This window comes from Limanda limanda, chromosome 3, assembly GCF_963576545.1.
Source record: "Limanda limanda chromosome 3, fLimLim1.1, whole genome shotgun sequence".
In the NCBI taxonomy this organism is placed as follows: Eukaryota; Metazoa; Chordata; class Actinopteri; order Pleuronectiformes; family Pleuronectidae; genus Limanda; species Limanda limanda.
The window spans coordinates 32,827,388-32,845,358 of NC_083638.1; the positions used below are offsets into that span (position 1 = coordinate 32,827,388).

Consider the following 17,971-nt stretch of genomic DNA (forward strand, 5'->3'; position numbering starts at 1 on the left):
TTATTCATTTCGCAGTGTTGCTTTTGTTAATTTAATCTAAGGGAAATTATTTAGGGTGGTTATTTTATGTCAGCTTAATGTAGAATTGTTATTATCGAGAAGGACAAGCTTCCAAAGCAAAAATGTCATTGTTTTTATTTTGAATGAATGGAATTACTGTGATGATGCTGAAAGTGTGAAGTCAGAAAATATACCACCTTTGACGCAAATCAACTTGCAAACCAAGCAATTTTATTGAGTTGCTTTTTACTATGCAGAACTCAACCCGCTGCTGTATTAATTATTTAATAGTTGATTTGACAAACCTCTCTCTGCATGGAAACAACAAAAAACAAGAAATGGAAATTATTTAATTATGAACTATTTACTGACCCATAATATGTGTTTGGCATGCGGTTTGTAAAGACGTCATAATTATACTTGGCCCTTTTGCATAAATTAACACATGTTGCTCTTGAGTGAGCTATTTATTGATAATAGTAAATATAACCCAATTAGTTCAGTTCTAAAGGTATCATTTGATCACATTTACTGTAGCCATGTTGTTGCAGCTGTTAGAGGTCATATACCATATATAACTATAAGTAGCCCATTACTGACTTTCACCACAGTTTAAGTGAAGTCTGTTAGGGTCAACGTGTACTCTGTTTTTCTTTCTTTCTTTTCCCAGTGGAAACACAGTTTAGCTTTTAAGGGTAAACCTGGTGAAATATATGTTTCTCATTTCCAACTAATCCCATGAAAGTCCAAACCTGTCCACAGGGAAAAATACTTAAAATACATAAATGAAACGCACTCTTGCACTGGGTGGTATAACCATGAATACACATACACAAACACTGTAGTATATTTTGAGTCAATGCCTTATACACAGCAGACACAGGGAGTTTTTTTTTGTTTGTTTGTTGATCTACATTTAGTCTAGTATAGTATCACTAGTATTGGGCAATAAATAACATCTTATTTGTATAGCCCATATTCACAAATAGCAATTGTCTCATAGGGCTTAACAAGGTGTGACATCCTTAATCCTCAACAAGAGTAAGGAAAACAAAAACAGAGCCACATGTGAGGAATCCCTCTTCCAGGACGGACAGAAGTGCAATAGATGCCACGTGTAACTGAGAACATCAGAGTATTTTCAAAATTGATAAGAATAAACTGTAATAGCATAATGGAAAGTAAATTAATTGAGGAGCTATTGTCAGTATTTTAGTACTAATAGGACATTTTAGCTTTATTTTTGTGATCAAAATCCAAAGGTCTATATGTTTGCCTTGTACAAGCGACAGGCATCAGTCACCATCAACGTGCTACTGTCTATGTAAAGTGTAGAGTTTGACCAATGAACTGCAAATGTTGATCTAAGCTTTGGATCATTAGTATGACTTTAATTTATTGATCTGCAGCATTCAATTGATTCCTTGAAAAGTGAGAGAACTAATGTGTATAAAGGGGTTAAAAAATAAAAGGAACATATGTATGCACAGTAGTAAGGAGGTATTCTTACTTTATATAATTTTTTTCTGGTGTGTGGTTCAGTCCAATCTATGGAGCCGCACTGCTCACAGATAAACAAGGTACAGTTCTCTCATATGAATGCTTAGTAGACTCCCTGGAGCACGAGCAATAGAATGACAGTTCTTTTTTTTTTTTTTTAAGAAATGCAGAGATTACATCCTATGTGTAATTTTTTTTCACTGACACTAAGGCCGCTATTTTTCACCTAAAGGCGAAAGAGGTTTGATAGTTTCAGACTGAAACTAGCACCCATGTTGTTTTATTGTTAAATGCACTTGCACTCAGCACCAATATCATTTTTTTCTTATAATGACCTGTGGTTGGGTGCACTGTGGTATCTATATACTCTCAAGCTAATATACATACAGTATACATCTAGATATATACGAACACATGTTAAATGCACTTGCTCCATGAGCTTTAAGATAGATTTATTTATTTGTCCCAAACACATGCACAGACATGCACAAGCACACTCATGCAAGGAGGGAAATGTAACCTCTGCTTTTAACCCATCTGGTGCAGGACACACAGAGCAGTGGGCAGCCATGTACGGCGCCCGGGGAGCAGATGTTGGGGGAGTAAGGTGCCTTGCTCAGGGGCACTAGACACGGTAGGGAGAATCCTCTTGGATCAATCCAGGTTCGTCTTATTGTTGTTTCTCCGTGGAGTCGAACCAGAGACGAGACCTTTTCTGTCCATAGTCCAAGTTTCTGCCACTAGTCCACCGCCTCTCATGGAGAACATGGAACATGGAGATATTTAATACAAATAAAATAAGAAAAGAATATATCAATGAGCATGGGATAATGGGAGTTGTTGTCTCTGCCATCATTGCTGGAAGCCTCTCCTGGTCAAGATTCCTGTTTACTAGGAATTGAATTCTCCCTGGACGTCTCCTCTCCGTCAATACAAACAGACCAGCTGATAAAGTGCAGTACAAAACACTGCATCAAGCAGCTTCACGTTAAAAATCTAAGGGGTTGGGTGAATATTTTTAGAAGGAGAGACAGATGATGTCTCCATGTGTGTGTGAGTGTGTGTGGGTGTGTGTGTTTGTGGGAGTAAGAGAGTAACTGAAGTCATCCTGTCATAGTGCCTCACATCTGCCTCACTATTACCCGACAGTCTTTGCTGCAACTGTCCATTTTAAAACTCAAGATCCTTCTAGAAATTGAGCCTGATCTCTGTGTTAAATAATGCATCAGCATTTTTTTGTTATGTAAAAAAGCTGGCTTTTAGTAGCGTTGGTGGGACAGTAATGCCACCTGACAATCGTTCCCTACAGTCTTGACTGTGGCCTGCAGGAGAAGAGTCAGACTCCTTGTGATTGACAAGGACAAAAAGAGGAGTAGTCCCACTTCTGTTTTTGAATTGTCAACCGCAGCCATGGGATTTGAGAATGAAGGATGAAACCGTGACTTTGACTACAAGAAATAAAGAACTTAAGCATGACAAGTGTGATTACATTATCCAGGAAAGTCATTTAGGGCGTCAAGGTAAGAGGCAGTCTCAACAGGACACTCAATTATTTATAACACTGGAGAGAGCAGGGACTTTCAAGGCCAAAGAGCTCACTTCAAGGAGGGTGTATTTCAGATACTTTAGCAGCACCACACATTACAGTTCCAATAGAACAGTCTGAAATAAATGGTATGTCACCCAACTTCACTTGATCAAAATCACAGTTATCCGAAGTCAGCCTGACACTGACATGGACAGAACACAGAGTGTTTCCTAGGCTTTTCTCATAGAGGTAAGTAATCAGTTCTGCAATCCTGATATGAGACCTGTGGACTCTAATCTATAGCAGGGAGATGTGTTTTATTTCCTATAGCATTTATGCTTTGAAATCCACCACATTTTCAACATGTGGGTTTATTTAAATAATTACTGGGAGGTGAATACACACCCCACTGCTTCCATTCAAGCTCAATGATTAAGCTGTATGATTATTATGCCTTACTTAACTAGGCAGAAAAAAACTAACAGCTTGGGTGGAAGGCTCAGTATAAAAATGTTGGAGTGTGTTCTTACAAAGAGAGCAGTAGAAGGTAAATGCTTTACCTCCAGGGTCTCCAGGATGTGATTGAAAAATAGTACAGTTTAGTCTTAACTGTACTATGTTTCATCATGTGTATGAATGTGAGTCTTAGTTTAACAAAACTCATGAGTTTAAAAGTGTAAATAAATCTACCGACACTGACCTTCCTGACGACATCACGTTATTTCATACTCTCTACGTGTAGAAAGTCTTGTGGGATGAATACAGACTTACAGTTTCTGGGAATAAGTGAAAGTACTCCCCTTTTACAATATCACGACTGAAAGGTTTCAATTTATGCTAATTTAAATGTCTACTCCAGTTCATTTCAGATGGAAACACTGTACGTTATCTCCACCTGATTCAAAACCCACTTACTTAAATGTTATACTCAAAGTATCACTGATTTTTACACTGCAGGGGTTTAAGCATATTAAAGATACAATTCTGGCTCAAAAACTGCTAATTAACAGTTAAAGAAATATTGTCGTTCAGGTTAAAATTATAACATTTGTCGTTGAACTTCATGGTCATGGTGACACTGATAAATGATGTAAATCTAACAGAGTATTAAATGTCAATAACAACAATTGTGAGTAGAAAAATGTGTAAGCCCAACATGTTGTTGAGCCATCAATCCTCAATTGTCTGTGTGTGTTTTAACCTCACCTGATTCCTCTTTGCTCCTGTCATAATTTCTACAGTCACTAGTTTGCTCTAGTTTATCTATTCTGTAAATACATATGTCATTGTCAGGCCACTTGCTGGTGTCATCTTTCTTCGGAGCACAGTTTTCCAACGTTGATATTAAAGGCGCATAGCTGTCCAGGTGTTTTCAGTTATTGTGTCTCCCTCAGGTTGGAGTTGGAGCCGTGCAAAGCTTTCCTGCGATTTACATTTTGTCTTTTTACTTGGTGTAATAACAAGAATATTTCAGTTTTAACAGGATTATCATTAATTAATAGTAGAACCCTATAAGTCAGAAAATATACACTTGTTTATCCTCATACACAAGATGCTCACAAATAATCAATCAGGAGCCCACACAAAACACTGAAAGAAGCCATTCTGATGATGAGGGCTTTCACTTGTATTTATGTTTGTGTTTAGTTAGCAGCGAAATACCTTCATCACAGTTTATAAAACATGTTTGCCAGACATGTGCACTGACACTGTCCTCTCAAAAAGAGAAGCAAACTATGACATATTTTTCTAATACCTAGTGGACAGAAGAATGTTGACTGTCTGTCAGAAGCACAGGAGGAACTGTACGATGACAAAGACAAGAATGCAATGGGACACCGCTGTCCACAAATGCTCTTCTATTAGCAGTCACTGCTATTTTCTTCTAATTGTGACCAAGCATTAACAGAGATATTCATTTAAGCTAAAACATGACGTTTCTCTGTAATTGGTATGTTGTTTTTGGGGCTTTACCAGCCAAACCTTAACAGGCACTGCTTTGCTGCCCTCACTAGTTGAAAGAGTCAAGCCTGTTTCTATTGACTCTCCCCCTGGACCACCGACAGGTGGGTGTGTTTAAAAAAGTGTTTCCTTCCACCTGTAGCAATCCCACAATGATGTCCCTGTGTCCTGGAGTCTGCAAAAGTAAAAATATTTGAAGTCGGTGAAGATTTTCAAGGGTTTTACTTTAATTTTCAAGGGTTTTACAATAAGTTTTAGTGTTGGGATTTTAAACAGTTGTGGAAGGTGCCAATTAACAATGTGTCATTCTGAAGCGCCAACTACAAACAATGCATATTTTCACTGAGCCTATATTGGGTGATTTAGGTTACTATCGGCTATTAAGCAATACATCATGACTCTGAATGTTGGGTAAGTGTCTCACACACAGTGACAGTGGGATGATTTGCTTTTTGCATATTTTTCCTCATCACTTTCTTTTATTTGTACAAGACGTGTTTTGTGTAACTGCTGGATTTTGTGATGATGGGACCCCTCTGTCCCTCGCACGCATATACACATGAACGCACACACATAAGACATGCACACTAAAGCCATGCTCAGTGGGCTGCAAATGCAGTATGAGCGAATGTGAAAAGTATCACTGGCATAGTCCCACACTTTTACTGCAGGCAGCATCGTGGACGGACACCCATACCAGATGCCGTGTGTGCCCTGAGCTCAGAGGCATCACTGCGAGGGGAAAAGCCAGTACGGGGAAATAAGCACCTGTCATGTGCCAACTGAAGTGTTAAGTGCACAAATTGTGGAGGCGAGGGTGATGTTTCCGCAGGGGTGACAGCTCTGGGTCTGGGTGCCATGTCAGGCCCTGGCATATCATGCAGGCCTCCCCCTCCCCCGTCTTCCCTCTAGACCACCCTGGGCCCCGTCGCTTGCTGAGGGGCACAATGGCAACTATTATTTACTGGATGTCTGCCTCATTTCCTCATATTCATCCTGGCTGGCCATCACAGTGCCAGGGGGGGTGCCCCCCCCTTGTGTCATCGCTGAGGGGCGGCAGTGGCAAAACAATCTCTGGCGAACATTTAGATCATTTATTCAAAGCGCCGGGTGTCAGCCGCAAACCAAATTGCCCACATTTGTGCGGCAGTGTCTTCTCCTCGTGCCTCTCCCTTCAGGTTGGGCACGAATGCGAGCCGTGGAAGGTGCATCAGGCTGGGTGTCAGAGGGCCTCTTCACAAACTAACACTAATGCCACATGAAGGTCTTCCTGTGAACGGTGTGAAAGTGCAAAATGTATGATAAATTGAGCATGCCAGGGGGGCTTTATGGCTGTGAAGCACTGTGGCTGGTCGCAGGCATTGTTATGACTGTGGCTATTTAGGATCATGGGAGTTGACAGTGTACCACTGGCAGCCATATCAGCCAGATTTATCTGAGCTTTGTGCACCAATGAACAGCAGAAACAGTGTGAGAGGGGAAAAAATTGTTTCAGAATACTTCTGAATTTAACAGAACTTCAAGGACATGATAAACACCAGTGACCTAGGCTAATGCTGTTAGGTAAAAAGCCTGATCCAAAAAGATGACAGCACCTTAGAAATACCTTCTTTTCATTTGACCACCTGTTGTCAAGGTGTTAGTAGCTGAGAGGGTTGAATAAAGCAATAAGTGCATGTATTCAGAGACAAATAGCTGCAGTGAAGGCAGGTAATGGTTTTGGGATAATGGCTTCCTGATGTAGAAGTAGTGGTACATGACACCGGCTCCAGCAGTCCACAAACATCTACAGAAGACAGATGAAAACCCCAAGAGCCAGTGCAGGACAAGCAGTCTGGCTCTTGTTCAAGCCTTTGCTGCCACCCCCTGAACAAACTCTATGGGCTTAGAGCTGCAAGAGGACACACAGGTTCAACGTGAAAAAGCCTGATTTTTATAAATATATTAAAGATACATTTGATTTGAGTTTTTCTTTAAAAATAATTTTCGGGTTACAATCAAACAATGTTGAAACAGAATATATTCGTAGTTCACATTATCTATCTCAATTCAAGCTAAGTAGGTTGTGTCTGTCTGCCATCTGCTGGAGGACTTTATGAAAGTCATTTATGATAATGACTGCCTCAGTTTGTTTTATTTACTGATGTGTAAACCTCATGTAAAGCAGACACATTGGGCAGTTGTGTATGCAGTACTGTATCTAATCTTTGCATGTCCCCAAATACTGCATTTTTTTCATCTAAACAGTCATCCAGGCACTTGCTGTAAAGAGGTGATTTACACTTAGACACTAATGAAGCTCAGCGTAAGTTCAGTCAGGAAAAATCATTCAATCAATCTCAATTCTCTCACTCTCTCTATGTTTATTGATTAGCTGATTATTGGAGTTTCTAAATGACCAATCAGATTCTGCCGCAGTCTCTTCCAGCCAATCGTGCAGCTGCTGTCAAACTTTAAAGTTTACCATGTTTAAAAATAAACTTACAATTTACTGGCATACATAATTTTCTTGTTGACCTACTTACATTTTTGGGATTGAACCAATTATAAGAGAATATTGGGGGGATGATCTCAAAAATGTAATGGGTTGTAACAATAAAACTTGGAACTAAATAATTAAACTTATTTCAAATCAGTGAAATCTCAATACAACACCATATCAACTAGATTGGCATAATCTAACATCTGTGTGGGTTGATATTTAATGAAACTGTATTGAATATTATTATCAATTTTGTGAATCAATTGAATCAAATTCCTAAAATGTCAAGGTTGTGTAACCACCATTCAAGGATGCCACTTTGCTAATTTATGCAAGAAAACCATGTGACAGGAAATTAGGTCTGAGAAAGGGACCCATTATAACTGCTGCATGCAAGTAACTCTTTAAAAATTACAAAATGTGATGTTTTTAGGCTATGGTCATATGTCAAACGGCATGACCCCAGGAAAACATGAATAGTTCTTAATATTTGTAAAATAGGAATTTATATTAATATATGCTTATGATCTTTTATACAAGGCCATGTGCTTGTTAACCAGTTACACCTGTTTACTCCTATAGCGTTCATGGCTGATTTTGTCACACATCAGTAGTTTATGATGCTGAATAAATATGAGACAGGAATTAATACACCCTGTGGAATTTTTGTGTAAATGGGTCTTTTTATTTATTATTCAATGATTCATCCACAACTCTATTAATGCTCTATAAGATTAGGATAAAATGCAAACCTTGATGTTTTTAAAATGTTTAGTTTTAATGCATATTTATGTTATTAATGTAAGTAATGTGAGTCTCAATGCAAAAGACACACAGTCGGCACTTTCAAACTAGGAATCACTGGGTGCTACCGCCATCTAGTGGTATAAAGCAAGGCCGTAGTCATAAAGTGGCACTACAATAATACGTCTTCCCTGAATGACTTGTTTGTCTACCATATTTTATTTTATTTTACTGCAAAAATAAATTTAATTTATTAATTAAATTATTGTTTTTCTCAGGGATGGAAATATCCAGCCTCCAGAAGCCTGTAAACACACTCGCAGTCGCCAAGTTGACTTAAGATCAACTCATGGACAGTTCTTTTCAAATTTTCTGAGACATAAATACTTAAATCCTGAGATTCATTGACAATAATCTAATATGATATGATATAATATTCTGCAACTGTCTGTATTTAGGTAAATGTCTCTGAAGACCAAAAACAGTCTCAGTGCACGCAAGTTTGAAACCGAACTGGAAGTTCGTGAAGCTACAATAATGTATGTTCATTAACATTGTTTATTTCAACTGCAAATCATTAATGAAAAGTCTCTCTTAATAGATTTTTTTTCAGTTTCCAGAGCTTTGCACCTTCCACCTTTGCCTTTCTGGGTGCAACGGCATAAACATTTCATATTTAGGAATTGTAATTGAGATAGTGTCCTTGAAAGAAATTACAGAAATGAACAGAGAGAACAACATTCGTCACCACAACCTTAGAAATGTTCAAACCTTTGGAGACGATTCAGTCTATAGTAGTGTATCCTTTGTTGTGTGAGTGAGGAACATTAGACATTTCTTCAGTGTCTCTGTCCTAAGGATCAACATGGGTGTTCAAATCACCAGCAGTCAAATGAATCAAGGTCAGGCAGTTCAGTAAAGTAAGCAGCTATTTTTCAGTATCAGTGCATTTCAGTGTGCTCGTGGATTGTGTATATATTAATGAAAATCTGGAAGAATTCAACCTGACAAATTCTCATATTCAAAGGAAGAAATCTCAATAACTACTTGCACTAAACAAGATGTTACCCTATTCCGGAATTTTTTCACCTATCAGCACAGAATAGGTAATAAAAATGGTGGAAAGAAGGAACTACGAGTTGTCTGCTACAACAGCTGATCAGTTTGCTGAAACTGAAAGATGCTTCCACCAAGTGGGAGCCAGCTGTCTTTTAACTGCTGGGAGAAGCAGACCTTAATCCTGGAGTTGTCTGAAAGAGGAATGTGTTGTTGAAAGAAAAGAAAAGATTCAGACCATTTGCACCATGTGCTACTAACACTATGTTTTTCACACATTATCTCTTTTCCCGGGGTGTTTTTATTTAAAGAGACAACACTTGCTCATCTGTACATGATTGAGTTAAAAAACACATTCATTCCATCTATTTTAAATGCAGACCAGATGCAGACACTTCAGCGTTGCTTTTATTTCTTATTTGTAAGACCGGAAGTTTGATTGTTCCTCCTGTGACAGACTTTGCGCTTCTTACAGGTACTGTCCAACTGAGGCCATTCACGAACGCGTTTACACCTGAATTTGTGCGTAAGGGGATAGCCCTCACAGGCCCCGTTTTCCGCGTTTTTCTTTAATTATTTATTTCCGTGTAAACTGCAGTCTTGATATAAAAACATTGATGGTGGATAATTTAGCCCGGCGTTGAGGGTTCCGGGGAGAATAAAGGATTTTTAAGTCTTCTCGCACTTCAGTCTGAATCCAGAGACATGGCTCGACCACGGCCGCGGGAATACAAGGCAGGAGATGTGGTTTTCGCTAAGATGAAGGGATACCCGAACTGGCCAGCGAGGGTGAGTCTGATCTGCGGCCGGGCTGGGAGAGCAGGGAGGCGGGGTTGATTCACACTGTACAGCCGCTCCTCTGCTGGGGGAACCGGAGGGATGGGACGGTGCCCGGAGCTCCACGTCCGCTCTGCGTGCTTCTCATGCCACCGCTGTTTTGTTGTCCACCAGGCTGAGGGGAAATGTAGACATTTTAAAATGAAGGATACAAGTCATATTTATTCTGAGCGATTTCTTCAAAACGTACCCTGCTTCATTTAACTCGCCCTCGAGTTGCACGTAATTTACCGTACACATATTTGCTGTCAAGCAGCTCGACGTGTTTTTATTTTCCTCATGTTTGCTTTTCAGTGTCACGCGTGGAGTAAAGGAGCCAGTAGTTTACCCCGAGTAACCCGCATCTGTTTCGGCAGCACTATACACCAGCCTCTCAGTATATCAATACCACTACCAGCAGACAGTATGAACTCAATCGGAGTCATTGGGCATGTCCACAGTGCAGTGGGCTGTCGGGCTCCATTTGTGACCTCTCACAACTTCACCACGCGTTGTTTATGTGTGACAGGACAGCATCCCACAGCAGCCTGTATCATTTAGGGTAATGGAGTAGACAACAGCAGATGAGTGGCAATCTCAGAAAATCAGAATGATCAGCATTATGTGGAGGGAGTATAATCAATATTCAGTTTGTCTCCCCTGTCCTTCAGATTGATGAGCTTCCAGAGGGAGCTGTCAAACCACCTGCCAACAAGTATCCCATCTTCTTCTTTGGGACCCACGAAACGTAGGCACCTATTGTTGTCCAGGATGTGACGTGCCATTTACTCTTACATTGTCTAACAGGGAAGCAGCTGCCATGCACTATTAGATCTCAGCTCCGCTGATACACTTATATACTTAGCTATGAAAGTATATCCTTGTATAATACTAAGTACTGCTTTGAACCGATACACACTGTGGACACTTAAACACATGCAGCAGTAATTACGTTAAAGTACATCTTTGACACATGTTTTTACCTCAAGGATTAAAGTTCAGTCTTCACCATGGCAATAGTTTGACAAGATATTTCAACTCAAGGTCCAGTAGAATTTTTCTGGAGCTTCAACCAAATCATAAACCTTTTCACATGACCTCAATAATGGAACAATGTTCATTAGATTAGGATAATACACCAGCACCTGTCACCATGGAGCTTTTATCCATAGTTTTTATTTTGCCACTTAATACAAGATGACAAACCATTCAAAGCACCAGGGTTAAATGAGAAACTTTGCATTGATCAAACAAGCTAGTACAGACTGAATAATTATCCTGATGTAGATCAGCGAATATCTATAATTTAGTAGAAGAATATAGTACTCAATTTTAGTGCTTGACAATTCTTTATACCCGGGGCTACAGACACATTTCTGTCTGTTCTGAGATTTGAAACCAAAGACCAGTGTATAGTCAATAACCTTTTTAAATAAATAGGTTCTGCCGTGTTTTACATTTATAGCCGTTTACATTTTAATACTCTCAGTAAACAGTTTTCTGCAAAACTCTACATTTGAAAAATGTGTTGTCTAATCTTCCACTTTCTTTGTGAATCAGTATGTTGTATTCCAAACTGCTTGATTTCCAGTTATAGTAAATGTCTCTTATCCCTCTTTAGTGCATTTTTAGGCACCAAGGATCTTCTGCCGTACAAGGAGTATAAGGACAAATTTGGCAAGTCCAACAAGAGGAAAGGCTTCAATGAGGGCCTGTGGGAGATCGAGAACAACCCCAGAGTCAAGTTCACAGGCTATCAGGTCAAAATATATTATGTATGTGATTAAGAAAAAGAACAGCAGAAATGCCAAACAGGCTTGATGCTCAACAAAAGCTTATTGTTGCCTCACCAAACCATAAGACACAAATAACTGTTATAAAAACAAAAGTGCTGGAATAACAAAACTGGAGGAATGTGTCTTAACTTGCACTCTCACGCATTAAAATCTGGGGTGTCAGTCATTTTAGAATCAGCCATTTCTTCTTTATGATTCAGCTAAGCTAATGGTGGGTATTTTTTTTCTATCCACAGGCCATCCAGCAACAGAGTTCATCAGAGACAGAAGAGGGGGGGAACACTGCTGATGGCAGCAGTGAGGGCGAGGAGGGTGACTCTGTTGAGGAGGAAGATGACAAGGAAAAGCTGAAGGGAGATAAAACCGGATCCAAACGGAAAAAAACTGCCCCCTCCAAGGTACTTTACTTCAGCTGGGGAACATGCTAACACAGAAGTGAGCAGCACCAAAGGTGACATGACAATGACAAATTATTTCAGAGGATTTTATGACTCTAGAATTAGTCTTTGTTCACCTCTGATCTCATGTTTGTCTTTTTGAGATTGGGGCTGAACCATAGAGGTTAGGGCTCTATCATTTTTGGCACTGATGTAAAAATCTGGTCTTTGTTTACTGTTGTTATCCATCTGTGAAGCTGAGGGAACACATGCAGTACTCTGGGATTTTGTGTCTTGTAATTTGCTCTGAAAAAGGCTGCATGAACTGGGTGCTTTGGAGTAAATGGTGCTGCGTGATCATGTACAAATGGTAGGTTGACAATGGCACCAGCAATGTCACTCACACAGTGTGATGGTAAATGGACTGCATTTTATATAGTGCTTTTCTAGTCTTAATTGGAATTTAAGCAATTTGGGGGTTCAGTGTTTTGCCCAAGGACATTGGACAGATGACTTGCAGACTGAAGGAGCTAGGGTTGGTGGTAAGTGGATCACCTGCTCTACCTGCAGAACCACAGCTGCCCATTTCAACAGACTAGCTTGTACAACTTGACATCTTAATGCAAATCCTAAAAGTATCATATTCCTCTGTTGACACAGCACAGCATTAAAAACACATGAGTGATACACACTGTTGTACTGTTCAATCATTACCAGTAACACACACACTGTAGTCATTTATAACTTAATCCTCCAACATATGTCTGCTGCAAGGACATGGACAACCTATGGGTCAGATACAGTGCTGTTTATGGACACAGTATTGGCTGTAAAGTGGTTTAAGTCTTCCACTACAAGATTTAAATAGGCAAACCAGGCTGCTCTCCTATATTAATATAATCAGTCACATGATTAGTCCCTGATCATCTGTATTCATTATGATGTTCAGCTTTTAGGGTTGAAGGGATGGAGTGCTGCAGAGCTGAGCACTGCCAGAGTGTGTTACTGTATTAGTGCACAAGCCATCGCTGCTGTAAATGGGTGCAGGTTGAAAAAGTCAAACGCATCCTGCTCATCACTTAGCAACCACTGTTGCCTGGCAACTGGGCTCCATTACGCACAGCACATGTGGTGCGTCCGGAGGAATGTGACGCTGCTGGGGGGTCTTGTGCTGGTGTGTGTAAAAGGGATACACCATAGAACTGATAGAACTGGAATCTCCTCAGCTAACAAAAGATTAAATGTGATCTGTACCTGATCTGCAGTGTGTCTCGCACATAGGCTCTACTTGTGCAGCCTGCCCAAACAGATTATGACCAGTTCAGGTAGAAAAAAACACTCTGTTCCAGCTCAGGTAAATTTTACATTAGGATAAGATTTCACTCATTGCAGCTAACCCACTTTAGGCCTCTCAACAGTCTGATGTGTGTGTGCTTCAGTAAGTGAGTGGAGATTGGAGGCTTCTTAGCTTGGATTTAACAATAGCCATATGTAAGACGTTTAAAGAATATCCTTATATTGTCTCTGCATGCACATTGCCTCGTCACCCACAACCACCAGTCAAGTCTCAACAGAGTTTGCTAATAAAAATGTTGAATATATCTATCATATTCTGTATATGTTATGATAGCTTAGGTTTGAGGGTTTGGATTTGGATTGAGTTTTATTTTTCTTTTATTGGAGTGCAATGCTAAATCTGTGGAATACTCTTAAGTATGTGTAACTGTTAATTAATTTTAAAATGGTAACAGGTTTTTATCATGTCTGTGAACAGTTATTGTCCTCTTCTAAGTGTTATGGTTCATTTGTTGCTACTGACACTGAGCAAGTGTTCTTGCATCCTGATCTGCATGTCTTTGGCAGAAGTCCTCCAAGCTGTCAAGGATCTCATCTGCAGAGGATGACCTGCAGAAAGACAGGAAAGATGAAGACCAGAAGAGCGGCTCAGAGGGAGAAGACCCTGAGAACGACATCATCCAAAATACCACAGACAGTAAGGTGGGATTCATAAATGCTTTCATACTCATCACCCTAATTGTCTGTTAGAGCTCACGTGACACATGTAAACAGTAACAGGTCGCAGTTTAAAGGTGGATGTCCCATCATCTCAAACCTTACTTTTTATTTATTTCAAACAAAGAGGCATTGAAAAGTATAAATGTTGTTGCAATGGCAAGACAACTTGGGAAAAACATTGGGTCTCATTTGCCAACTGTTCTTAAGAAAGAATTCCTTCTTCAAACCCACTTATGCAATTCTTACGAAGATTCTGAACTTCACCAATGTTTTCTTATCTGTGATTGGTTCTTTTGTACGAACAGGATCTATCCACACTGAAAAGTACTGTAATGCACACTTGACAACTGAAATGCTTCTTTAAATTACCATAATATTATGTTATTATGATCTTAAAAAGACAGACATGTTATAGACATATTTTAATTGTTTTAGATGAATGGAAATGTTGACGAGGCAAACACAAACAGAATATTTGGTCTGTACTGCAAAGGATTGGTCACAAAAACTTTCACACATCTTTAGGTTTTACGCACTGGTGTTTACAAATTAATTGTGTCCAATGCTCCATAGTTTTAATTTAATTCAATTTTATTATTATAGTGCCAAATCATAATATACATTATCTCAAGAAAATGTTTTACTGCTACAGATTTTAGTTAATATGTTACGTCCAGGTGTAGCCTGCAAATCCTGAAAACTGAGATGAGAGATGGCTCTAAGCGATGTAGCTGCAGCACACGTGTGCACCGGTGGATGCACCATGTGAGCACCGCGCACCGAGTGGGACCTGACCTATATATTATATTATTTAAGACATTTTTTTCTGAACCCGACCTGGCATGTCCGGTCCAGATGGATCCTGTCATGTTCAGGCATAGACTGTACATGGATCAGGTTGAGTATCCACAGATGATGAGCTGAGGGTTCACCTACAGTTTCCAATGACTGGCCGCTCCAGCTCAGATAGAACTCTGTGTACCTTCCTTTTCTTCTTCCTTCCCCCCCATTTTCTTTTGTGTTTGACAATTTTTATTTTGACTTCAAATCGGAGTTTGACAAACTAAGTTAAAAACAAATGTTTTACTTGAATTACTTGACGTTCCCCAGATCTAGTTTTCACTGAACGTGTAACTGCATTCCATGGATCGTTTTTTTTGGTATTTTATGTCCACTACTGATACTACAAAATATAACAACTTGGTTTACGGTTAGACTCCGGTGCTGGTTTCTTAAATGCTCTTTATATTCTCTGTGATTTCTTTTTGTGCACACAGCACTGCAGTCTCAAGCCCTTTCATGGGCATTGGTAGGGCGTTTACCTATGCTAATTAGGAAAAACTGAAACGCCCTTTACCAACACTTGGAATTCATAAATATAAGAACACAGTTGAGAACAATTCTGCAGTTAAAGAGCACCTCAGAAATCTGAAGAACAAATTTGAGGAAATTCTTAAGAAGATGTTGTTGAATGAGGCTTCAAATCTCAAAGAGTTTCAATGTTTTTCAGATTTTTCTGACCTGAAAGGTTGACATATTCTGCAGTTTTTGTATGAATAACAGAACAGTTTTCGAGGCTGCTGCAGTTACTTGTTGGCTTAGAACATTCTTTGCTGTGATTGCTGTAGATTTAAAAAATAAACTGATTATTTCAGTAAAAATTCAACTTAATTATTGGGTCTATTGTATTATATGGAGTTTTCACTGAATATTTTCCTGGAAGTCCTGCTCTTCTTTAGATATGGAGAAGCTGACTAGACAAAAAACAAATCACTTTTGACTTAAGTGTAACTGCTGTTTGTGAAAGCAGTGTTTTTCCTTAAGCATTTTGTTACAAACACCATACAAACACTATACCAGTACTGTATAACACATTATTATTTGTCTATTTCTTTTATTATTTAATAGTATTTAAATATCTTTGCAAAGCTCGTTGGTCAACATTTGGCTTAACTTATAGTGTCTAATACTGCTACCAATAATTTTGTCTCTTAATATTGTGTCTCCCCAGAACGTGCTGCTCATAGAAGAACATTAAGAAAGGAAAGCATGAAAGGGAATCATTCTTTGTAGCTGTAATGTTGGAAAGGTGAACCCACAACATGATTTCTCATCAGCACCATCTGCTGACTGGCATTGTCACCTCCTCTTCTTTGTTGGACTGAGTATGTGTTTATATGAAAGATGCACCCTGATACTGGTACCAGTTATCACACAGATACCAGTAAAACTGGGCATTATGTCATACAGTTCCTTTGAGTAATATCAGAAGTCAAACATCGGTAATTCTGACCTCTGTAAAATAGACAGGTTACAAGTTTAGATTTTTTTTTACCCAGTGATTATAAATGATTATTTATATTGTTGATTAATTATTAAGTATAGGATATGTAAAGGGTTATTGAGTTATTGAAGATTCATCATTCTCTTAACACCCAATTAGACCTACAATATTGTTAACTAGGTTTACATCTCCCCCCTAACAACCCTGTCAAAAGATAAACCACTTTTAGAACCTTAAGCAAATGCTGGGTGGTGTGGTTCTTTTCATTTCCTTGGAAACTTATGTTGCATTTCCACCACAGGGACTTTCCTCAGTGCAGGAACTCTGTTTTTCCAACGTTCAGACCAGGGTTTAAAAGTAACGGGAAAATTTCTTTACACACCAAAAATCCACGAAATCCATGAAAATTCACTCAATATCTTCTCACCACTATGCGGATGGAGGGGTGGGTGAGGTGTTTGAGGTGGGTGAGTCCACAAAACACTTGATGATTGTGATGATGATTATCCACAGCATCAACAAGGCTCATTCACAAGTTCTGCTTTTGTATAAGGTTTCAGTTTCTTAGCGATTAGATCTCTCACCACAAATTATGACTGTATACGTGATAGCTGCTTTTTCGGTATTAAATTTTACATAACAGCATTTATTTTACTTTGAATTATGCAGTTCAGCTGCATGTTTCTAGCTTAAATCATGATGCACCACCCTGAAGGACAGGTCAGTCTACTATTTTATGTAATTTTCTTTTATCACAAAAAAAATCATTGCTATAACTACATTTTTTTGTATTTCAGAATTTTCGGTGGAGTTTCCCATCCCTTTCTTAAAGGCTGTGTGTAGAATTTATTGACATCTAGTGGTGAAGTTGCATGTTGCAGCTGAATACGCCTCACCTCACTCCCCCTTCCAAAAATGAAAGAGAACCTGTGGGAGCCTTCAGTTGTCATAAAAACTCAAAAGGTGTTTATTTTGTCTAGTTTGGGCTACTGTTAAAAACATGGCGGCCTCCATAGAGAGGACCAATCCAATGTAAATATAAAAAGTTAAATATAAAGAGCCTATTCTAGTGTAAAGAGAACAACAATTGGTACAATTTAGATTAAACAAACTAGTGAAAACAACACTAGGATTATTTTATTTTCAATTTCTGCCAATAGATCCTTTTCAACAAAATCATACACTCTGAACCTAGGATTACTTGAAATGTGTATTAGCAAAAATTGGATGGTATGCTAACCTATGTCAATAAATACTGACGGTAACACAGCTCCGATAGCTTAAGACTAATACAATGTTTGTTGATTTAGAAAAATCTCCTTTTTAACCTTAACTTAAAATTATAACTTTGTGGTAATGCAGTTACATTTCTAAGACAATATGTGGCCACTTGCATTATAAAAGTCAATA

General features: G+C 38.9%; 1 protein-coding gene across 1 annotated transcript; it reads left to right on the forward strand.

The window, feature by feature from the left end:
* The first annotated feature begins 9,977 nt into the window (after positions 1–9,977).
* Positions 9,978–16,350, forward strand: hdgfl3 (HDGF like 3). The gene is made up of 6 exons (XM_061068773.1): positions 9,978–10,061; positions 10,760–10,836; positions 11,710–11,848; positions 12,121–12,282; positions 14,125–14,259; positions 16,289–16,350. The coding sequence occupies exons 1-6, from the start codon at positions 9,978–9,980 to the stop codon at positions 16,313–16,315; spliced, it is 624 nt and encodes a 207-aa protein (XP_060924756.1). The 3' UTR covers positions 16,316–16,350.
* The last annotated feature ends 1,621 nt before the right edge of the window (positions 16,351–17,971 follow it).

Bases quoted from the DNA above. Each gene is read 5' to 3' on its own strand.
- hdgfl3 (XM_061068773.1), top strand. From the start codon at position 9,978: ATGGCTCGACCACGGCCGCGGGAATACAAGGCAGGAGATGTGGTTTTC. The intron at 11,849-12,120 runs GTCAAAATATAT...TTCTATCCACAG, and splicing joins TCAAGTTCACAGGCTATCAG to GCCATCCAGCAACAGAGTTC. The intron at 12,283-14,124 runs GTACTTTACTTC...TGTCTTTGGCAG, and splicing joins AAAAAACTGCCCCCTCCAAG to AAGTCCTCCAAGCTGTCAAG.